At 40.0% G+C, this 25,000-nt stretch overlaps 1 protein-coding gene across 3 annotated transcripts in view; it reads left to right on the top strand.

The window, feature by feature from the left end:
- The window catches only part of radil (Ras association and DIL domains), a 75,767-nt gene that overhangs the window by 16,448 nt on the left and 34,319 nt on the right, over positions 1-25,000 (top strand). For 2 of the 3 annotated variants that reach the window (XM_062026512.1, XM_062026513.1), the window contains exons 2-9: positions 37-114; positions 219-336; positions 593-1,100; positions 11,665-11,772; positions 12,056-12,171; positions 13,426-13,596; positions 13,708-14,344; positions 20,834-20,964. In XM_062026512.1, coding sequence (XP_061882496.1) covers positions 253-336; positions 593-1,100; positions 11,665-11,772; positions 12,056-12,171; positions 13,426-13,596; positions 13,708-14,344; positions 20,834-20,964 — 1,755 coding nt within the window. In that variant the 5' untranslated portion in view covers positions 37-114; positions 219-252. The remainder of the gene's footprint in view (positions 1-36; positions 115-218; positions 337-592; positions 1,101-11,664; positions 11,773-12,055; positions 12,172-13,425; positions 13,597-13,707; positions 14,345-20,833; positions 20,965-25,000) is intronic. The other variant, XM_062026515.1, reaches the window with a different exon arrangement.

Below are 25,000 nucleotides of genomic sequence, written 5' to 3'. Positions count from 1 at the left end.
TATTTGATAACTATAAATAAACTAATTCTGTTTCAGCTCAAGACCCAACAAGTGAAACCTTTATTTTGGAGTAAAATGTCTGGTTTTCAACTGTGACCTTCACTCTGCAACAAGGTACACACACACACGCAAACACACACACGCAAACACACACATGTATGATAACATACCAAAGAATCTTAAAGGTAATAAATGATCGTTTTGTTTGTCATGGTCAGTTGTGAAGTTTGTGAGCGACCGACAGCAGCAAAAATGTTCTACGGTTCTTCTTCCGGGGCCAGCATGTCCCTGCCCTCCAAGAGCCGGCTGAAGCGCCAGAGCAGGACCTTCACGCAGGTAAGAAATCATTTTTTATTGCCAACAAACTCACAAAAATCCCGCAATCCTGATCTGAAACAGAATACAAATCTGATTGGCCGCTTGTTACTAGGCAGAATTTGTGGGGCTCACTTGTAAGTGCCCCATGGGTCATTGAACATAAGCTATGTGCATGATGACCACCAGAAACTTGACCTTTTCCTTTTGTCGAGTAAAAATGAGGCAGAAATGGTGAACAATAAAGCAAACTACCATTTTAACGTGCGCCGGCCAGGTTCTCTACCGGACTCTGAGCTATCGCGACCGCGTCCCAGCCGAGGTGGGAACAAACACGCGGGGGGACCGCCGCTCCACGACCGAGCCCCCGGAGCGACCCGAAGACGACCCGGCTGAGCTCTCCCACCAGAGCTCCGCCCCGGGGGTCCTGAAGATCTTTGGCGACGAGATCTGCAGCGGCGCCAACTACAAGAGCGTCTTGGCCACGCCGCGCTCCAGCGCCCAGGAGCTGGTCAAGGAGGCGCTGGAGCGCTACTCGCTCAACAAGGACGCCGCCCACTCCTACGTCCTGTGCGACGTGATTGGACGCTTGGAGGGAGGAGGCGTGATTGGCGGCGGTGGCGGCTGGCGGACGGAATGTCTCCGGGCGCTCGGCGACAACGAGAAGCCGCTGCTGCTCCAGGAGCTGTGGAAGCCTCGAGAGGGACACGCTCGCCGCTTTGAGCTGCGCAGGAGAGCAGAGGTGGAGGAACTCAACGCCAAGGAGAAGGACACCATCACTGCTGGTGGGCACACACACACACACACACACCATCTCGGTAAAATCGTCATACGTAACTGGACAGACAGATTTCCGCGTGTGTGAATGGACAAACCAATGTTTGTACTGCATTACGTGTGGATGTGAATGAACAGATAGCTGCGTTGTGCGCAATGGATAGACCGATATGTACATTATGCGTGTATATGAATGGACAAACAGACGTCCATATTTGTGTGTGTGCGATTGGACAAGCAGATTTTGGTACTGCATTACGTGGGCATGTGAATGAACAGATATCTGCATTATGCGCAATGGATAGACAGATATGTACATTATGCGTGTATTTGAATGGACAAACAGACGTCCATAATGTGTGTGTGTGCGTGTGTGAATGTACAAACTGATGTTTGTACTGCATTAAGTGTGCATGTGAATGAACAGATAGCTGCATTATGCGCAATGGATAGACCGATATGTACATTATGTGCGTATATGAATGGACAAACAGACGTCCATATTTGTGTGTGTGCGAATGGACAAGCAGATTTTGGTACTGCATTACGTGTGCATGTGAATGAACAGATATCTGCATTATGCGCAATGGATAGACAGATATGTACATTATGCGTGTATATGAATGGACAAACAGACGTCCATACTTGGATGTGTGTGAATGGACAAACAGATGTTTGTACTGCATTACGTGTGCATGTGAATTAACAGATGTCTGCATTATGCGCAGTGGATAGACAGATATGTACATTATGCGTGTATTTGAATGGACAAACAGACGTCCGTATTTGTGTGTGTGAATGGACAAACCAATGTTTGTACTGCATTACGTGTGCATGTGAATGAACAGATATCTGCATTATGCGCAATGGATAGACTGATTTGTACATTATGCGTGTATATGAATGGACAAACCGACGTCCATATTTGTGTGTGTGTGAATGGACAAACCGATGTTTGTACTGCATCACATGTGCATGTGAATGAACAGATATCGGCACTACACGCAATGGATAGACAGATATGTACATTATGCGTGTATATGAATGGACAAACAGACGTCCATATTTGTGTGTGTGAATGGACAAACCGATGTTTGTACTGCATTGCGTGTGCATGTGAATGAACAGATAGCTGCATTATGCGCAATGGATAGACAGATATGTACATTATGCGTGTATATGAATGGACAAACAGACATCCATATTTGTGTGTGTGTGAATGGACAAACCGATGTTTGTACTGCATTACGTGTGCATGTGAATGAACAGATATCTGCATTATACGCAATGGATAGACCGATATGTACATTATGCGTGTATATGAATGGACAAACAGACGTCCATATTTGTGTGTGTACGAATGGACAAGCAGATTTTTTTACTGCATTACGTGTGCATGTGAATGAACAGATATCTGCATTATGCGCAATGGATAGACGGATATGTACATTATGCGTGTATTTGAATGGACAAACAGACGTCCATAATGTGTGTGTGTGCGTGTGTGAATGTACAAACTGATGTTTGTACTGCATTAAGTGTGCATGTGAATGAACAGATAGCTGCATTATGCGCAATGGATAGACCGATATGTACATTATGTGCGTATATGAATGGACAAACAGACGTCCATATGTGTGTGTGTGCGAATGGACAAACAGATGTTTGTACTGCATTACGTGTGCATGTGAATTAACAGATGTCTGCATTATGCGCAGTGAATAGGCAGGTATGTACATTATGCGTGTGTATGAATGGACAAACCGACGTCCATATTTGTGTGTGTGTGAATGGACAAACAGATGTTTGTACTGCATTACGTGTGCATGTGAATGAACAGATATCTGCGATGTGCGCAATGGATAGACTGATATGTACATTATGCGTGTATATGAATGGACAAACCGACGTCCATATTTGTGTGTGTGTGAATGGACAAACCGATGTTTGTACTGCATCACATGTGCATGTGAATGAACAGATATCGGCACTACACGCAATGGATAGACAGATATGTACATTATGCGTGTATATGAATGGACAAACAGATGTCCATATTTGTGTGTGTGAATGGACAAACCGATGTTTGTACTGCATTACGTGTGCATGTGAATGAACAGATATCTGCATTATGCGCAATGGATAGACTGATATGTACATTATGCGTGTATATGAATGGACAAACCGACGTCCATATTTGTGTGTGTGTGAATGGACAATCCGATGTTTGTACTGCATCACATGTGCATGTGAATGAACAGATATCGGCACTACACGCAATGGATAGACCGATATGTACATTATGCGTGTATATGAATGGACAAACAGACGTCCATATTTGTGTGTGTACGAATGGACAAGCAGATTTTTTTACTGCATTACGTGTGCATGTGAATGAACAGATATCTGCATTATGCGCAATGGATAGACAGATATGTACATTATGCGTGTATTTGAATGGACAAACAGACGTCCATAATGTGTGTGTGTGTGCGTGTGTGAATGGACAAACTTATGTTTGTACTGCATTACGTGTGCATGTGAATGAACAGATAGCTGCATTATGCGCAATGGATAGACCGATATGTACATTATGTGCGTATATGAATGGACAAACAGACGTCCATATGTGTGTGTGTGCGAATGGACAAACAGATGTTTGTACTGCATTACGTGTGCATGTGAATTAACAGATGTCTGCATTATGCGCAGTGGATAGACAGGTATGTACATTATGAGTGTATATGAATGGACAAACCGACGTCCATATTTGTGTGTGTGTGAATGGACAAACAGATGTTTGTACTGCATTACGTGTGCATGTGAATGAACAGATATCTGCATTATGCGCAATGGATAGACCGATATGTACATTATGCGTGTATATGAATGGACAAACCGACGTCCATATTTGTGTGTGTGTGAATGGACAAACCGATGTTTGTACTGCATTACATGTGCATGTGAATGAACAGATATCTGCACTACGCGCAATGGATAGACAGATATGTACATTATGCGTGTATATGAATGGACAAACCGACGTCCATATTTGTGTGTGTGTGAATGGACAAACAGATGTTTGTACTGCATTACGTGTGCATGTGAATGAACAGATATCTGCACTACGCGCAATGGATAGACAGATATGTACACTATGCGTGTATATGAATGGACAAACAGACGTCCATATTTGTGTGTGTGAATGGACAAACCGATGTTTGTACTGTATTACGTGTGCATGTGAATGAACAGATATCTGCATTATGCGCAATGGATAGACAGATATGTACATTATGCGTGTATATGAATGGACAAACAGACATCCATATTTGTGTGTGTGTGAATGGACAAACAAGTCAGGTTTGGGACTCTTGTGTGTCTATGGAGAGAATAGGGACAGATTTCCTGTATGTTTACAGTGTGTGTGAGTGGACAGTTAATGTGTGTCTGTGAATGAGTTGACATCGTTCCAAGTGTGTGCGTACGTGAATGCACAATTATGTTTACATTATGTGTCTATGTGAAAGGACTGACAGAAATGTACATTATACTGTATGAATAAATAAACACATGTGTGTGATAATGTGCGTCTGTGAAAGGACTTATGTTTATATTGTGTGTGTAGGTGAACAGACAGACACCTTCCAATGTGTTTGTATGTGAATGAACAAACAGGTTATGTGTCTCTGTGAATAAAATAGACAGTGTTTAAATTGTGTGTGTATGTGAAGAGACAAATATGTTTACATTTTGTGTGTATGTGATATTAGACATATATCCACATTATCTGTGTATATGAATGGACAAACAGATCTCCACATGTTGTGTGATTCTACATGTGTGTATGTAAAAGGACTGATAGAAATGTACATTATGTGTATACTGTACGAATGGATAAACACATTGTGTGTGATTATGTGCGTTTGTGAAGGGACTTATGTTTATATTGTGTGTGCATGTGAATAGACAGACACCTTTCAGTATGTTTGTATGTAAATGAACAAACAGGTTATGTATGTCTGTGAATGAATAGACAGTGTTTAAATTGTGTGTGTGTATGTGAAGCGACAAATATGCTTACATTGTGTGTGTATGTGATATTGCAGACAGATATCGACATTATCTGTGTATATGAATGGACAAATGGATCTTTGCATGTTTTGTGTGATTCTACATGTGTGTATGTGAAATGACTGACAGAAATGTACATTGTGTGTATACTGTATGAATGGATAAACACGTTATGTGTGTGATTATGTGCGTCTGTGAAGGGACGTATGTTTATATTGTGTCTGCATGTGAATAGACAGACCTCACAGTGTGTTTGTATGTGAATAGACAAACAGTTGTGCCTGTGAGCGAATAGACCATTTTTAAATTGTGTGTGTATGTGAAGAGACAAATGTGTGTAAATTGTGTGGTTATGTGATAATACAGATATCGACATTATCTGTGTATATGAACAGACAGATGTCCACATGTTTTGTGTGAATGGACAAATATGGCATGTGTGTGATTGTGTGTTTATGTAAATGGATAGATATTGTTTACATTGTGTGGGTATGTTAATGGCCAAACATGTTAATGCTATTTTGTGTATGTGAAGGGATGAGAAGATATGTACACTATGTGTATAGATGAGTGGACAGACAGATGTCAAAATGTTCTGTGAGAATGGAATGATACGTTATATAGGTGATTATGTGTGCCTGTGAAGTGACTGACTTATGTTTATATTTTGCAATGCATGTGAATGGACAGATGCCTTCTTTCTTTATGTGTGTATGGGAATGGATAGACATTGTTTAAATTGTGTGTGTATGTGAAAGGATCGACAGATATGTACATTATGTGTGTATATGAGTGGTCAAATATATGTCAAAATGTTTGTGTGAATGGACAATCGTGTAATTTGTGTGTATGTGAGTGGATATACCTTGTTTACGTTGTATGTATGTGAATTGAACAAACATGTTTACGTTATTTGTGTATGTGGAGTGATAGCAGGTATCCACATTATGCATGTATATGAATGGACAAACCGATAACCAAATTTTTTGTGTGAATGGACTAACACGTTGTGTGTGATTATGTGTGCCTGTGAAGTGACTGACTTACATTTATGTAGTGTATTCATGTGAATGGATAAACAGGTTATGTGTGTCTGTGTATGAATAGGCATTGTTTAAATTCTGTGTGTATGTGAATGGACAAACAGGTTATGTGTGTCTGTGTATGAATAGGCATTGTTTAAATTGTGTGTGTATGTGAATGGACAATTAATGTGTGTGTATGTGAATGGACAAACAGGTTATGTGTGTCTGTGTATGAACAATTGAAATTGTGTGTGGGTATGTGAATGGACAATTATGTTTGCATTATGTGTGTTTGCGAAATTAGACAGATATGTACATTATGTGTGTATATGAATTGACAAACGTGTCCACATTTTTGTGTGAATTGAAAAACGTGTGCGATTATGTGTGAATGTGACTGTAAACATGTTTACATTATGTATGAACTCCATGTGAAAGGACAGGCAGACATGTAGAATGTTTGAGTATATGAATAGTCCCAATTTTTTTGTGAAAGGACAAACATGTTATATGTATGATTATGTGTGTCTGAGAATAGACATTTTTTAAATTGTGTGCATATGTGAATGGACAAACATGTTTACATTATGTATGTGTGGGGGGGAAAGGGCAGACATGTATTGTACATCACGTGTGTATCGGAATGGACAAACAGATTTTGTGTGTGATAATGTGCGTTTGTGAAGGGAGTACAGACTGACTTATGTTTAGATTAGTCCACATTTTTGTGTGAATTGAAAAACGTGTGCGATTATGTGTGTATGTGACTGTAAACATGTTTACATTATGTATGAACTGCATGTGAACGGACAGGCAGACATGTGGAATATTTGAGTATATGAATAGACAAACATGTCCAAATTTTTTTGTGAATGGACAAACATGTTATACGTTTGATTATGTGTGTCTGAGAATAGACATTTTTTACATTGTGTGCGTATGTGAATGGACAAACATGTTTACATTATGTATGTGTGGGGGGAAAAGGGCAGACATGTACATCACGTGTGTATTGGAATGGACAAACAGATTTTGTGTGTGGTAATGTGCGTTTGTGAAGGGAGTACAGACTGACTTATGTTTAGATTAGTCCACATTTTTGTGTGAATTGAAAAACGTGTGCGATTATGTGTGTATGTGACTGTAAACATGTTTACATTATGTATGAACTGCATGTGAACGGACAGGCAGACATGTAGAATATTTGAGTATATGAATAGACAAACATGTCCAAATTTTTTTGTGAAAGGACAAACATGTTATACGTATGATTATGTGTGTCTGAGAATAGACATTTTTTACATTGTGTGCGTATGTGAATGGACAAACATGTTTACATTATGTATGTGTGGGGGGGGGAAGGGCAGACGTGTATTGTACATCACGTGTGTATTGGAATGGACAAACAGATTTTGTGTGTGATAATGTGTGTTTGTGAAGGGAGTAGAGACTGACCTATGTTTAGATTAGGTGTCCGTGTGAATGGACAACCGTGTTATGTGTGTGATTTACTGTACGTGTGTCTTGAGAATGTATAGAGATTGTTTACACTGTTTGTGTATGTAAATGGACGAATATGAGTCAATGGCGTGTATGTGAATGGACGGACATATCTTATGTTTGTTTGTGAATGGGCAGACATGTGTTACTTTGTGTATGTGAATGGATAGACACATGTTTACATTGTGTGTACGTGAACAGACAGACCGGACGTCAACCTTTTGTGTGAAAAAGGACTGACAGGGCACAAACACACATTGATGGCTTCGGCAAGAAGACCACATCAAAGAGCGGACGGAAGCACATCCTCATGTATATTATTCTTATATATACATGGTTGTACTTATTTTCACACGAACATAATTCCCACAAAAGTACACTGATACACTTTTTGTGAAGTTGTGTGCATGTTTTGAATTGTGTGCTTCGAACCTCATTCCTATCACGGTATTTGAAGGCATCCCAAAAAAACTGCACGGTACCGACTCTGCTCGCCACGGTTTGCGTCGCTATTTGAGCATTTCGACAAGAGCGGGTACTATTTGAAGTTGCGGTCCCCCGGTGACACTCCACAGTCTCCACTTTTCTGCAGCGCTATCTTGCAGTCTCCGTAGTTATGGGAACGGTGACCGCCCCCAAACTGAGGCGAGCAGACCTGCTACCGGGCGGTGGTTCTTGTAGCACACGGTTGCTTACCAACTCCATGCAGTAATTTGAAAAGCACAATTTTGCATGGAGCGGCGCAACATCCCATAATATTACAAACCCCAAAACCAGTGAAGTTGGCACGTTGTGTAAATCGTAAATAAAAACAAAACACAATGATTTGCAAATCCTTTTCAACTTATATTCAATTGAATAGACTGCAAAGACAAGATACTTAAAGGCCTACTGAAATGATTTTTTTTTTATTTAAACGGGGATAGCAGATCTATTCTATGTGTCATACTTGATCATTTCGCGATATTGCCATATTTTTGCTGAAAGGATTTAGTATAGAACAACGACGATAAAGATTGCAACTTTTGGTATCTGATAAAAAAAAGGCTTGCCCCTACCGGAAGTAGCGTGACGTAGTCAGTTGAACATATACGCAAAGTTCCCTATTGTTTACAATGATGGCCGCATGAAGTGAGAGAGATTCGGACCGAGAAAGCGACAATTTCCCCATTAATTTGAGCGAGGATGAAAGATTTGTGGATGAGTAAAGTGCAAGTGAAGGACTAGTGGGGAGTTGAAGCTATTCAGATAGGGAAGATGCTGTGAGAGCCGGGGGTGACCTGATATTCAGCTGGGAATGACTACAACAGTAAATAAACACAAGACATATATATACTCTATTAGCCACAACACAACCAGGCTTATATTTAATATGCCACAAATTAATCCTGCATAAAAACACCTGCGTGTTTGTTACGCTAGCTCCTAGCTCCTCTGCTAGCTCCTAGCTCCATAGAACACGCCAATACAATTCAAACACCTGATCAACACACACAATCACTCAGCCCAAAAGACCGTTCACCTAACCCAAGGTTCATAAAGCTTATATATTTTAAAAAAGTTACGTACATACGCAAAAAAAAGTTGCGCACATACGGTCAAGCGATCAAATGTTTAGAAGCCAAAGCTGCATACTCACAGTAGCACGTCTGCGTCTTTGTCATCCAAATCAAAGTAATCCTGGTAAGAGTCTGTGTTGTCCCAGTTCTCTACAGGCGTCTGTGTATCGAAGTCAAAAGTCCTCCTGGTTAGAGTCTCTGTTATCCGAGTTCTTCCATCTTGACTGCATCTTCCGGGAATGTAAACAAAGAAGCGCCGGCTGTGTACTGTTGTTGCTGACTACGTTCGAAAAATACGTCCATTTCGCACCGACAACTTTCTTCTTTGCTTGCTCAGCTTCCTTCTCCATAATGCAATGAACATGATTGCAACAGATTCACGAACACAGATGTCCAGAATACTGTGGAATTATGAAATGAAAACAGAGCTTTTTCGTATTGGCTTCAATGTGGAAGGCATACCCGTGTTCGCCGGTCTACGTCACGCGCATACGTCATCCTCAGAGGCGTTTCGAACCGGAAGTTTAGCGGCAAATTTAAAATGTCACTTTATAAGTTAACCCGGCCGTATTGGCATGTGTTATAATGTTAAGATTTCATCATTGATATATAAACTATCAGACTGCGTGGTCGGTAGTAGTGGGTTTCAGTAGGCCTTTAACGTTCGAACTGGAAAACTTTATTTTTTGCAAATATTAGCTCATTTGGATTTTGATGCCTGCAACATGTTTCAAAAAAGCTGGCACAAAATGGCAAAAACGACTGAGAAAGTTGAGGAATGCTCATCAAACACTTATTTTGAACATCCCACAGGTGAACAGGCTAATTGGGAACAGGTGGGTGCCATGATTGGGTATAAAAGCAGCTTCCATGAAATGCTTAGTCATTCCCAAACAAGGACGGGGCGAGGGTCACCACTTTGTGTACAAATGCGTGAGCAAATTGTCCAACAGTTTAAGAACAACATTTATCAACCAGCTATTGCAAGGAATTTAGGGATTTCACCATCTACGGTCCGTAATATCATCAAAAGGTTCAGAGAATCTGGAGAAATCACTGCATGTAAGCGATGATATTACAGACCTTCGATCCCTCAGGCAGTACTGCATCAAAAAAACGACATCAGTGTGTATAGGATATCACCACATGGGCTCAGGAACACTTCAGAAAACCACTGTCAGTAACTACAGTTTGTCGCTACATCTGTAAGTGCAAGTTAAAACTCTACTATGCAAAGCGAAAGCCATTTATCAACAACACCCAGAAAAGCCCGAGCTCATCAAAGATGGACTGATGTCAAGTGGAAAAGTGTTCTGTGGTCTGACAAGTCCACATTTCAAATTGTTTTTAGAAACTGTGGATGTCGTGTCCTCCGGACCAAAGAGGAAAAGAACCATCCGGATTGTTATAGGCGCAAAGTCCAAAAGCCAGCATCTGTGATGGTATGGGGGTGTATTAGTGCCCAAGGCATGGGTAACTTACACATCGGTGAAGGCACCATAAATGCTGAAAGGTACATACAGGTTTTGGAGCAACATATGTTGCCATCCAAGCAACGTTATCATGGACGCCCCTGCTTATTTCAGCAAGACAACGCCAAGCCACGTGTTACAACAGCGTGGCTTCGTAATAAAAGAGTGCGGGTACTAGACTGGCCTGCTTGTAGTCCAGACCTGTCTCCTATTGAAAATGTGTGGCGCATTATGAAGCCTAAAATACCACAACGGAGACCCCCGGACTGTTGAACAACTTAAGCTGTACATCAAGCAAGAATGGGAAAGAATTCCACCTGAAAAGCTTCAAAAATTGGTCTCCTCAGTTCCCAAACGTTTACTGAGTGTGGTTAAAAGGAAAGGCCATGTAACACAGTGGTAAAAATGCCCTTGTGACAACTTTTTTGCAATGTGTTGCTGCCATTAAATTCTAAGTTAATGATTATTTGCCGAAAAAAAATTACGTTTCTCAGTTCGAACATGAAATATCTTGTCTTTGCAGTCTATTCAATTGAATATAAGTTGAAAAGCATTTGCAAATCATTGCATTCTGTTTTTATTTACCATTTACCCAACGTGACAACTTCACAGTGGTAAAAATGTCCCAGTGCCAACTTTTTTGTTAATGATTATTTGCAAAAAAAAATTAAGTTTCTCAGTTCGAACATGAAATATCTTGTCTTTGCAGTCGATTCAATAGAATATAAGTTGAAAAGGATTCGCAAATCATTGTATTCTGTTTTTATTTAGGAATTACACGTTTTAGGAATTACACAACGTGCCAACTTCACTGGTTTTGGGTTTTGTATGACGTTCACTATTAACTCTACACACACACTGTAGTGCAGGCGTGTTTGTGTGTACTCTTGTGTCAGGGGTGGTGTTGTCTCAGCCTCTTAACTCCTCCCACCCCCGCTGTAGGGCCCAAGGCCGCCCAGTTCCTGGCGGCTCTAATGGGTCGATCCGGGCTGGGCAAACTCCGGGGCTCCCCTCTGCGGTTGGGTCGGGCAGCTCCGTCGGGCTCTAAAGGTGGGGACTGGCCTCAGGTAGGGTGGCTGTCAGTCATCGCCATGGAGACCACCTCTACCTGCCTGCTTGTCAACCCCTAACCCCATTCACATCACTTGTATGTGTGTCATCCTTTACCTCATTGGTCAGTTCACTTCCTGGTTTGTGGTCACATGTCAACAATATGAGAAGTGCGTCCTTGTTCATGAGTGGACATGTCACATCAGTACATTCACACAATTTACTTACATGTGCTTTTGATTGTTTTTATTACTTCTTAAATTCTTCCTTTTGCTTCCTGAAGACATCAACGCCCAGGCCCGCAAGCTGCAGAGGAACCGGGCCAAGGGGACGCTGACGTTGCCTCGCTCCAGCAACTCGTCCTTGTGCCGCAGCCTCAGCGAGACCAGCCTCAACCAGGTAAGGAACCTCGCGGAGCATTGACACCGGTCAATCATCATTAAATACTTTCTGTCTTGCCTCTGGTGAGGGCGGTCACATTTTTTTCCGCTCCCTCCTTCTCCCAGCTTGCTCTCTTGTTTTGTCTTGTCTGAACTTTTTTGAAGCCTCTTTCTTTGCGCTGTCCTCAAATCTAAACATCAGACATGGAAATGATCAGCTGGACTCTCGACGCAATTGACAAAATCAGGTTCTGGGGAGCCTGGTTGCCCTGATGGAACCATTCCTGGGATAAATGGAGAACCATGTGCCTCTCAGTCCTTTCCATCGAGGACGTGGAAGACATCTAACTATTTGGAACCGTGATCACCTGCTGATTGGGCTGGGCATTGCTCTGGTGTATCGTCAAATTCGTAAGACGATGGCAGCCACTCAAGGAGCCCAAAGGCTGTTCGTCACAATGGAAGGTTTGGGCCGGGCTGTGGGATCACGGGCTGTGGGATCACAGACTGTGGCAATTTCTGAACTGAATCGCAAGATGGATCACATCATGGAGAAGCTTGCTGAAAAGGAAAATTGAATATGAGAGCAGCCAGCATGGACGAATAGAACAGACAAGTCATTGTATTGTCTGCTCGCGGAAAACAAACATCCTAATCTACGATTTGACTCCCTCAAATGGCCTTGACTTTGTGAACAACAGGAACAGGCTGTTCTGAAAACACCCCCGAGGACACCTCAATGATGGACGCTTTTGACCTCCAACCCTCCTCAACGACACCTGGAGTCGAACTTTTGCTTGCATGCAGATCGGCCTCAATCTATGAACATTACATCATCACACCCAAGACAATGGGCACATACACACACACCCCCTTCCCCCACCCCATGCCTTCACCACCGCTTGTTTCCCCTCGGGATGATGGACGGCTGGCAGGGCCCCAACTCCCCGCCCCTCTGTTGCGAGTTGTCGTGATTAAATGTAACGTGTTTATGTGTGCATGGCATGGAGGTTTTTTCCCACCCCAGACTAGGTCCCTTTAGGAGTCCAGTCTAGATTGTATTTTTTTTACTCATCTTCTTCCCCAGCGTTTTACCTTTTTCTTATCTTTTACGGGGCGCCTTTGGCGACCCATCAGCGTTCCTGTTCTGTAACCCTGTACACTGTTTGTTTGTCTCATCTTGGAACGGGTTTGTGCTGAAAAAATAGTTTCGTTGTACTTGTGCAATGACAATAAAGATCCTATCCTAAATCCTATATGTGTGTGTGTGCAGCTGTCAGTTGACGACGAGCCCAAGCGCTACTACTCCACCCTGCCGGGGCCCTACAGGGGCCGGGAGGCGGTGTCTGGTGGGCGCAGGAAGGAGGAGCCGGGCCAAGGGGGCGTGCGCCACTCCTTGTACCAGTCGCCTCACCTGCTGCTGCTGCAAGGGTACAACAAACAGGTGAGCCTGTGTCAGTCTTGTTGCTAGGTAGATTAGAAAACATTTGACCACGCCCACTAGGTAGTTTCCTCCGCCACTCCAAATAAGGGATATTTTCCGTGTTGTTGTTAGGACTGCCTGGTGTATCTGCTGAACAGAGATCAGCACACAGTCGGCCAGGAGACACCCTCGGCCCGTCCCAACATTTGCTTGTTCTCCCCGGACGTCCTCCCGCTTCACTGCCGCCTGTGCCGCGTCCCCGCCCCGCACCGCCACTCCAACAGCGCCAAGCCGGAAGACCCGTCAGATCCCCAGCGCTTCTGCGTGTCCGTGGAGCCCGTCCTCAACGCCACCGTCCTGGTCAACTTCTCCCGGTGCGAGCGCTCCACCACGCTGCGTCACGGCGACCTCCTCTCCTTCGGGGCGCATTACATATTCCTGTACAAGGACCCGTCGGGCGCCAAGCCCCTTCCCGCCCAGACCCTGGCGCGCCTTCGCAGCCTGGGACAGGTCTACGACGGCGGACTGGAGGAGGCCGGGACTTGTAAGGTGTGCGGATCCGTACTGAAGGACAGGACGGCGGCAGTGTCGGGCGTCACCCCGGCAAGGCGCAACTTAAGGCCGCATCACGTCAAATCTCGCGGCGGCGGGACCGTCGCAGGAGGGGAGGCAGGAAGAGGAGGACAGAGGAGGAGGCTGCACCTGGAGTTTGACCCGGCTCATGAAGACCAGCTGCTGAACCGAATCATGTCCCTCATAGAACCTGGAGGTGCGTAATTGGCGGACGTCTTTTATTTAGTTGTCAATAAACATAACAACTAGACGATTTAACCAACTTCAACGAAACTAACATAAGTAATTTTTATTCATTAAAGACAATTCAACGATTGTAATAGTTTTTCGTAAAAATCTGCACAATTCAGTAAACTTAATGTACATTCGATAAAACTAACACTCATTTGTTTATTAATAGTAAAGACAAATTTAAGTCTTCTGCAAAACCAACATTCGTAATTTGTAAACATTGAAGCTATTTCAGTCTTTAATTCGTAAACATTGAATTATTTTCAGTCTTTAATGATTGTAACATACGGTAGTCCTTAACAAAGCTAACGTCCGTAATTCGTAATCACTGAAGTTATGTCAGTCTTTACCGATTGTAACATAGTCCTAAATAAGATTATAACATAGTCCTTAACAAAGCTAACGTCCGTAATTTGTAAACATTGAAGTTATGTCAGTCGTTAACAATTGCAACATAGTCCTTATGAATCTGACGTCCTTAATTCGCAAACACTGAAGTTATTTTCAGTCTTTAAAGATTGTAACATAGTCCATAAAGAAGCTAACGTCCGTAATTCGCAAACACTGAAGTTATGTCAGTCTTTAACAATTGCAATATAGTCCTTATGATCCTGACGTCCTTAATTCGTAAACACTGAAGTTATTTTCAGTTTTTACGATTGTAACATAGTTCTTAACAAAGCGAACGTCCTTAATTCGTAAACACTGAAGTCATTTTCAGTTTTTACGATTGTAACATAGTTCTTAACAAAGCTAACGTCCGTAATTCGTAAACACTGACGTTATTTCAGTCTTTAACGATTGTGACAATGTCTTTAACGAAGCTAACGTCCGTAATTTGCAAACACTGAAGTTATTTCAGTCTTTAACAATTGCAATATAGTCCTTATGATCCTGACGTCCTTAATTCGTAAACACTGAAGTTATTTTCAGTTTTTACGATTGTAACATAGTTCTTAACAAAGCTAACGTCCGTAATTTGTAAACACTGACGTTATTTCAGTCTTTAACGATTGTGACAATGTCTTTAACAAAGCTAACGTCCGTAATTTGCAAACACTGAAGTTATGTCAGTCTTTAACAATTGCAATATAGTCCTTATGATCCTGACGTCCTTAATTCGTAAACACTGAAGTTATTTTCAGTTTTTACGATTGTAACATAGTTCTTAACAAAGCTAACGTCCTTATTTCGTAAACACTGAAGTTATTTTCAGTTTTTACGATTGTAACATAGTTCTTAACAAAGCTAACGTCCGTAATTCGTAAACACTGACGTTATTTCAGTCTTTAACGATTGTGACAATGTCTTTAACGAAGCTAACGTCCGTAATTCGTTAACACTGAAGTTATGTCAGTCTTTAACAATTGCAACATAGTCCTTATGAATCTGACGTCCTTAATTCGCAAACACTGAAGTTATTTTCAGTCTTTAAAGATTGTAACATAGTCCATAAAGAAGCTAACGTCCGTAATTCGCAAACACTGAAGTTATGTCAGTCTTTAACAATTGCAATACAGTCCTTATGATCCTGACGTCCTTAATTCGTAAACACTGAAGTTATTTTCAGTTTTTACGATTGTAACATAGTTCTTAACAAAGCTAACGTCCTTAATTCGTAAACACTGAAGTTATTTTCAGTTTTTACGATTGTAACATAGTTCTTAACAAAGCTAACGTCCGTAATTCGTAAACACTGACGTTATTTCAGTCTTTAACGATTGTGACAATGTCTTTAACGAAGCTAACGTCCGTAATTCGTTAACACTGAAGTTGTGTCAGTCTTTAACAATTGCAATATAGTCCTTATGATCCTGACGTCCTTAATTCGTAAACACTGAAGTTATATTCAGTTTTTACGATTGTAACATAGTTCTTAACAAAGCTAACATCCTTAATTCGTAAACACTGAAGTTATTTTCAGTTTTTACGATTGTAACATAGTTCTTAACAAAGCTAACGTCCTTAATTCGTGAACACTGCAGTTATTTTCAGTTTTTACGATTGTAACATAGTTCTTAACAAAGCTAACATCCGTAATTCGTAAACACTGACGTTATTTTAGTCTTTAGCGATTGTGACAATGTCTTTAACGAAGCTAACGTCCGTAATTCGTAAACACTGAAGTTATGTCAGTCTTTAACAATTGCAACATAGTCCTTATGAATCTGACGTCCTTAATTCGTAAACACTGAAGTTATTTTTCAGTCGTTAATGATTGTAACATAGTCCTTAAAAAAGCTAACGTCCGTAATTCGTAAACACTGAAGTTATTGCAGTCTTTAACAACTATAGCATAGTCCTTAATGAAGCTAATGGCCGTAATTCGTAAACACTAAAGTAGTTTCAGTCTTTAAAGATCATAACATAGGACATAGGTTATACGAACCTGATATACGTTTTTCGTAAACACTTAAGACTTTGGCAAAGCTAACATATGTAAGCTCATAAACAATGAAGACAATTCTTCACTGACAACATACGTTTTTCGTAAACATTTTAGACAACTTAGTAGTCCTTAACAAAACTAACGTAAGCAGTTTTTGTGCAAACACTGAAGACTAATTACAATCTTCGACAAACCTAACACATCATTTGTGTACATTAAAGACAATTCAGTTTCAACAATAGTAAACCACGTTTTTTCGCAAACATCTACACAATCAAGTGAACCTAATGTACATACCATAAACTTAGCACATGTTTTTTGTAAATAGCAAAGACTAGTTTGAGTCTTGTGCAAAACCTAACATTTGTAATTCATTAACACTGAAGTTATTTCAGTCTTTAACGATTGCGACATAGTCCTTGACGAACCTAACGTTTGTAATTCGTAAACACTGAGGATATTTGAGTCTTTAAAGATTGTGACATAGTCTTTTACAAACCAAATGTACGATTTTTATAAACACTCAAGACATTTTGGCAAAGCTACCATATGTAAGTTTGTAAACCACAAAGATTATTTTTTTACTGATGATAAAGTACGTTTTTTCGTAAACATTTTAGACAACTTAATAGTCCTTAACAAAGCTAATGTAAGCAGTTTTTTGCAAACCATGAAAACTAATTAGAATCTTCGACAAACCTAACATACATCATTTGTGTACAATAAAGACAATTCGGTTTCAACAATAGTAAACCACGTTTTTCGTAAACATCTACACCATCAGATGAGCCTAATGTACATTCGATAAACATAGCACACATATTTGAGTCCTCCGCAAAACCTAACATTCAAAATTCGTAAGCACTGAAGTGATTTCAGTTTTTAACGATTGTAACATTGAGTCCTTTACGAACCAAATGCAGGTTTTTCGTAAACACTGAAGACTTTGGCAACGCTACTATATGTAAGCTTATAAACAATGAAGACAATTCTTTAGTCATGATAACATACGTTTTTCGTAAACATTTAGACAACTGGTACAGTCCTTAACAAATATATTGTAAGCAGTTCTTGGACAAACCTAACATACATAATTAATGTACACTAAAGACAATTCAGTTTTTCAACAATAAAAAGCAAGTTTTTTCGTAAACATCTACACAATCAAAGACCCAAATTTATGCCGTAATTCGGAAACAGTCGATTATACACTGAACACTAATTAGTTTTCGACAAACTTAACTTACATAATTTGTAACCATTAAAGATGGTTCAGTTTTCAACAATCGCGATGTATGTTTCTGTAAACATTGACCAAATTTAGAAGTTATTTCATAAACAAAGACAAATGTGTCTTTCTTGAAGATAAAGTACCGTATTTTTCGGATTATAAATCGCAGTTTTTTTCATAGTTTGGCCGATTTATACTCTGGAGCGATTTATGTGTGAAATTATTAACACATTACTAGAGATGGCCGATATATGCGTTAAAATGTAATATCGGAAATTATCGGTATCGTTTTTTTTATTATCGGTATCTGTTTTTTATTTATTTATTTTTTTAATTTTTTTAAAATTAAATCAACATAAAAAACACAAGATACACTTACAATTAGTGCACCAACCCAAAAAACCTCCCTCCCCCATTTACACTCATTCACACAAAAGGGTTGTTTCTTTCTGTTATTAATATTCTGGTTCCTACATTATATATCAATATATATCAATACAGTCTGCAAGGGATACAGTCCGTAAGCACACATGGTTGTGCGTGCTGCTGGTCCACTAATAGTACTAACCTTTAACAGTTAATTTTACTAATTTTCATTCATTACTAGTTTCTATGTAACTGTTTTTATATTGTTGTGCTTTCTTTTTTATTCAAGAAAATGTTTTTAATTTATTTATCTTATTTTACTAATTTTTAAAAAAAGTACCTTATCTTCACCATACCTGGTTGTCCAAATTAGGCATAATAATGTGTTTATTCCACGACTGCATATATCGGTTGATATCGGTATCGGTTGATATCGGTATCTGTAATTAAAGAGTTGGACAATATCGTAATATCGGATATCGGCAAAAAGCCATTATCGGACATCCCTACACATTACCATAAAATACAGAAGAGGAAGCGGCGCATTCTCTACCTTTGGAGTTGGCAGAGTTGTTTAGAAGCAACATTGAGGAAGAAGATTTCATGGGATTTAGCGATTAGGAGTGACAGATTGTTTGGTAAACGTATAGCATGTTCTATATGTTATACGTTATAGAACATGCTATACGTTAATATGTTACGTTAACATACCAGCCACGTTCTCAGTTGGTTATTTATGCGTCATATAACGTACACTTATTCAGCCTGTTGTTCACGATTCTTTATTTATTTTAAATTGCCTTTCAAATGTCAAATAAATTTCCCCAAAATATGCGATTTATACTCTAGTGCGACTGATATGTTTTTTTCTTTCTTTACAGGGTTTCCCACACATTCATTTATTTGTGGCGGCCCGCCACGAAAGAATTACGTCCGCCACAAATAAATAAAAACAATTTTTTTTTAAAAATGTTTTTTTTTTGGTTTTTTTTGTCCTCTCCAGCTTCTCAGGCAAATCATATAGTTGATGTAGATGCCCATATCGGCTGTTCAGATTTACTTTACAAAATAGAAGTGTAGGATACTTCTCTTGCTGCCTTATTTGTATTTGACTTTATTAAATGTATTTATATTAGAAACACAACATGTGTATATAACAAAGGGTGCAAAGTCTGCAGGCAGTAGGAAACACATGGTTAAGTGTAGAGAGTAAAACTGATGGAAGTCTAAAGTTCAAGATTTTTGGAGCTCTTTGTTCAGTGGATCAGATATTTGATGAAGCTCTGTGTCTATCTACCACCACTACTGTTTTCTGTTTATTTGTTACTGACTGTGGCAGGACACCTCTGCCTCTGTTTCACTTTATGTTGCTGGTAAATAATATGGTTGTAGTAGTAGGCTAAAGGTAAATTATTTAGTATGCACTAATTAAAGGGGCAGAGCTTTGAGACATTTTAGCTTTTATATTTTATAAGATATATTTTTTGTAAGAACCACAATTAATAAATATATTTCAGTGAATAACTTATTTTTCAAATCTGTATATAAATATGTACATAAAGTGTAGTAATTATATTGTAAAATGGATGGATGGATGGACGTTTAAAACAAAACAGTTATTATTAATTAGTAAGTATACATTTTTTGAGCCTTTTTAGAGAAAATCAAATCATTGTAGTAAATTATGCAAATTACTCGATGATGTCATGTGACCACGCCCATAGCCATGCCCCCACCGCCACAGGTATCATGGCAGTTTATGGGAAACACTGCTTTATTATGCGTTTTTCGGCCGGTGCGACTTATACTCCGAAAAATACGGTACATCATTTTGTAAACATTAAAGGCTAATAAGAGTCTTTGAAAAACCTAATAGGTTCGTAGAGACAATGAAATGTCGTCAATAATGTTTTTTGTAAACATCTAGACAATTTAGTCGTCAACCAACTTAAAAAATTATTTTTGTTCCAGGTCTTCAACAAACGACACGTAATTTTGTAAACATAAAAGACCATTGCGGGGCGGCGTGGTGCGGTTGGGAGAGTGGCAGTGCCAGCAACCTGAGGGTTCCTGGTTCAATCCCCACCTTCTACCAACCTTGTCACGTCCGTTGTGTCCTTGAGCAAGACACTACAACCTTGCTCCTGATGGGTCGTGGTTAGGGCCTTGCATGGCAGCTCCCCCCATCAGTGTGTGAATGGGTGAATGTGGAAATAGTGTCAAAGCCCTTTGAGTACCGAAGGTAGAAAAGCGCTATACAAGTATAACCCATTTACCATGTAGGCTACCATTCAACTAAATGTACGTTTTTTGCAAAAATGGGTCAGAGGGTCTGTAACAACCTTTTTTTTTTCGTCTCGTAAAAGTTGAAGATATTATTCTTTATCAAACCCAAGGTTTATAATTTCGTAAGAAGATTTTAGAGTCTTTGACAAACCAGTGGTTTTTCTTCTGTACGTTCCTTGCAGGTGACGACCACAAACTGACGCCGGCCTACCTGCTGTGTCTTTGCATACAACATTCCGCCTCCACTTTCCCGCCCGGGAGCTTCGGAAAGCTTTTGCTGAAGATCGTGCGGCGGATTCAGACGGTGGCCTGGGTCAGTGCACTTCTCTCTCTCTCTCTCTCTCTCTCTCTCTTTCTCTTCAGCCACTCACTTTAAAGCCAGGGTCGGCTCAGGTGAACAAGGCGTCGTCTCGTCTTTTTGTGCTCCATTACACGGGTGACCATCATTCACCGCTGAGCACGATGCTCTAATGCTAGGTTCACACCAACGGCGCTTTAACGGCGCTTTAAAGGCCTACTGAAATGAATTTTTTTTATTTAAACGGGAATAGCAGATCCATTCTATGTGTCATACTTGATCATTTTGCGATATTGCCATATTTTTGCTGAAAGGATTTAGTATAGAACAACGTCGATAAAGTTCGCAACTTTTGGTCTCTGATAAAAAAAAAACTTGCCCCTACCGGAAGTAGCGTGACGTCGTCAGTTGTTCACTCCCTCATATTTTCCTATTGTTTTCAACGCAGCTAGAGCGATTCGGACCATTACCCCATTAATTTGAGCGAGGATGAAAGATTCGTGGACGAGGAACGTTAGAGTGACGGACTAGAATGCAGTGAAATACATATTTTTTTTCGCTCTGACCGTAACTTAGGTACAAGCTGGCTCATTGGATTCCACACTCTCTCCTTTTTCTATTGTGGATCACGGATTTGTATTTTAAACCACCTCGGATACTATATCCTCTTGAAAATGAGAGTTGAGAACGCGAAATGGACATTCAGTGCCTTTTATCTCCACGACAATACATCGGCGAAACGCTTTAGCTACGAGCTAACATGATAGCGTCGTGCTTTAACTGCATATAGAAACAACAAAAATAAACCCCTGACTGGAAGGATAGATAGAAAATCAACAATACTATTAAACCGTGGACATGTAAATACACGGTTAATGCTTTCCAGGCTGGCGAAGGTCAACAATGCTGTGCTAACGACGCCATTGAAGCTAACTTAGCAACTTAGCAACCGGACCGCACAGAGCTATGCTAAAAACTTTAGCTCTCCACCTACGCCAGCCCGCCAGCCAGCCCTCATCTGCTCATCAACACCCGTGCTCACCTGCGTTCCAGCGATCGGCGGAAGGACGAAGGACTTCACCCGATGCGTTTGGCGGCCCGGAGACGTAGGAAGTCAAGGTGACGTCGCCGGCTAGCGCGTCTGCTCTCCAACAAAGTCCTCCTGGTTGTGTTGCTGTAGTCCGCTGCTAATACACCGATCCCACCTACAACTGTCTTCTTTGCAGCCTTCATTGTTCATTAAACAAATTGCAAAAGATGTCCAGAATACTGTGGAATTATGAAATGAAAACAGAGCTTTTTGTATAGGATTCTACGGGGTACCATAACTTCCATTAAACTGACTTCGTCACGCGCATACGTCATCATACCGCGACGTTTCAGCCGGATATTTCCTGGGAAATTTTAAATGTCACTTTATAAGTTAACCCGGCCGTATTGGCATGTGTTGCAATGTTAAGATTTCATCATTGATATATAAACTATCAGACTGCGTGGTCGGTAGTAGTGGCTTTCAGTAGGCCTTTAAAGCGGCATGCAAAGCGGCATGCAAAGCGGCATGCAGAGCGGCGTTAAAGCGTAACAAAGCCTGATTAAAGCGTAAGGGTCCTAATGGATCGTGGGAAAGCTTGTAGTGAAGCGGGACATGCGGCAAGTTCGCCAAAAATTTTTAAACGGTTTAAAAAAGTTCTGCGCTCTGTCAAGAATGGAATAAAGCGCAGAGAGCGTATCAAAGCGTGACAAAGCCTGACAAAGCTCAGCAAAGCTTGACTCAAAGCGTAGGAAAGCTTAACAGATCTTGGTTCAAAGCGCAATAGGAAGTGACTGTGATATTGACTAGTGACATTGAAACTTTATGTAAAACCAACACAGGATTACAAATCCATTCTCTTTTGCATCATTGCCTTTTTTATACGATGATCATTGTTTCTGTACTTCTGCTGTTTGATGTTGCAGTTTGACATTACTGTCTATAATTTTTCTGTATGAAAATGTTAATAATAAAGAGAATATGTTACGTTTAAAAGAAATGCCTTTTATTATTGTCAACTAGCATAACAAATGAAAGATAGATATTTATTAAGATGACAAAGAAATATAAGAAAGGAAGATATAAAACATAATATAACGGGGAAAAAAAGAGAAATTGAAAAAATAAATGAATATAAAAAATAAAAGAAATGCCTTTTATTATTGTCAACTAGCATAACAAATGAAAGATAGATATTTATTAAGATGACAAAGAAATATAAGAAAGGAAGATATAAAACATAATATAACGGGAAAAAAAGAGAAATTGAAAAAATAAATGAATATAAAAAATAAAAGAAATGCCTTTTATTATTGTCAACTAGCATAACAAATGAAAGATAGATATTTATTAAGATGACAAAGAAATATAAGAAAGGAAGATATAAAACATAATATAACGGGAAAAAAAGAGAAATTGAAAAAGATAAATGAATATAAAAAATAAAAGAAATGCCTTTTATTATTGTCAACTAGCATAACAAATGAAAGATAGATATTTATTAAGATGACAAAAGAAATAAAAGAAATGAAGATATAAAACATAATATAACAGAAAAAAAAGAGAAATTGAAAAAATAAATGAATATAAAAAATGTGTGGAAAACAGTGTACTGAGTTTTTCACTTTTTTTTTTACTTATTTGTTTATCATATTTCTCTTTTTTATTATATTGTGTTTTATCCTGTATATAATAAAACAAAAAGAGAAATCAAATAAATAGATCAATCTAAAAAAATGTGGGGAAAACTTAGTATACTGAGTTTTTCACATTTTTTTCCTATTTTTGTTGTAACAATGCACAACAGAGCTTGATAATCGTGTCAGAGCCTGATTTAAAGCGTCAGGATCGCATCAAAGCGTAATAAAGTTCAATAAAGCGTAATAAAACGTATCAAAGCGTGATTTAAGGCGTATCAAAGTGGCATCAAATCGTGAGGAACGGTAACAAAGCGGCAACTAATTCGTATCAGAGCGTATCAAAGCATAACATTACTTCGGAGATCGGGATATTCGTGGAAAAATTGACAAAAATGACGGCGCTTTGCTCGCCGCTTTAAAGCACGGCAAGCCCCTAGATGGCCGCCAAAAAATAACTGTTCTCCACTCAGTTGTAATACAATTTTCCCACGACTTGTGGCAGTGATAACAATTTCAAAGAAACAGAAAAAGTCTGGAGTGGCTGTTTGGCGACAATACCAAGCAATATGTTTGGAGGAGAAAAGGTGAGACCTTTAACCCCAGGAACACCATTCCTACCGTCAAGCATGGTGATAAAGTCTTTTTTGCCGATATTCCGATATTGTCCAACTCTTAATTACAGATTCCGATATCAACCGATACCGATATATACAGTCGTGGAATTAACTCATTATTATGCCTAATTTTGTTGTGATGCCCCGCTGGATGCATTAAACAATGTAACAAGGTTTTCCAAAATAAATCAACTCAAGTTATGGAAAAAAAATGCCAACATGGCACTGCCATATTTATTATTGAAGTCACGAGGTACATTATTTTTTTTAACATGCCTCAAAAAACAGCAGCTTGGAATTTGGGACATGCTCTCCCTGAGAGAGCATGAAGAGGTTGAGGGGGGCAGGGTTGAGGGGGGCAGGGTTTTTTGGGGTAGGGAGTAGCGCATACTTGCCAACCCTCCCATTTTTAGCGGGAGAATCCCGGTATTCAGCGCCTCTCCCGACAACCTCCCGGCAGAGATTTTCTCCCGACAAACTCCCGGTATTCAGCCGGAGCTGGAGGCCACGCCCCCTCCAGCTCAATGCGGACCTGAGACTGAGTGGGGACAGCCTGTTCTCACGTCCGCTTTCCCACGATATAAACAGCTTGCCTGCCCAATGACGTCATAACATCTAGGGCTTTTAGAACAGACTTAGAACAGAACTTTGTAGTACAGACTTCTCCATTGAACACGGTGGCCGAAATGATATACTCATCATGAACGGAGAAGTTAAACAGGACAATACTGCCATCTAATGGATAGCCACCGGGACACTGAAATTCA

This window comes from Entelurus aequoreus, linkage group LG18 (assembly GCF_033978785.1).
Source record: "Entelurus aequoreus isolate RoL-2023_Sb linkage group LG18, RoL_Eaeq_v1.1, whole genome shotgun sequence".
NCBI classification, from domain to species: Eukaryota; Metazoa; Chordata; class Actinopteri; order Syngnathiformes; family Syngnathidae; genus Entelurus; species Entelurus aequoreus.
Note: the sequence above shows the minus strand (reverse complement) of the source record. Positions and strands in the feature narration are given on the sequence as shown.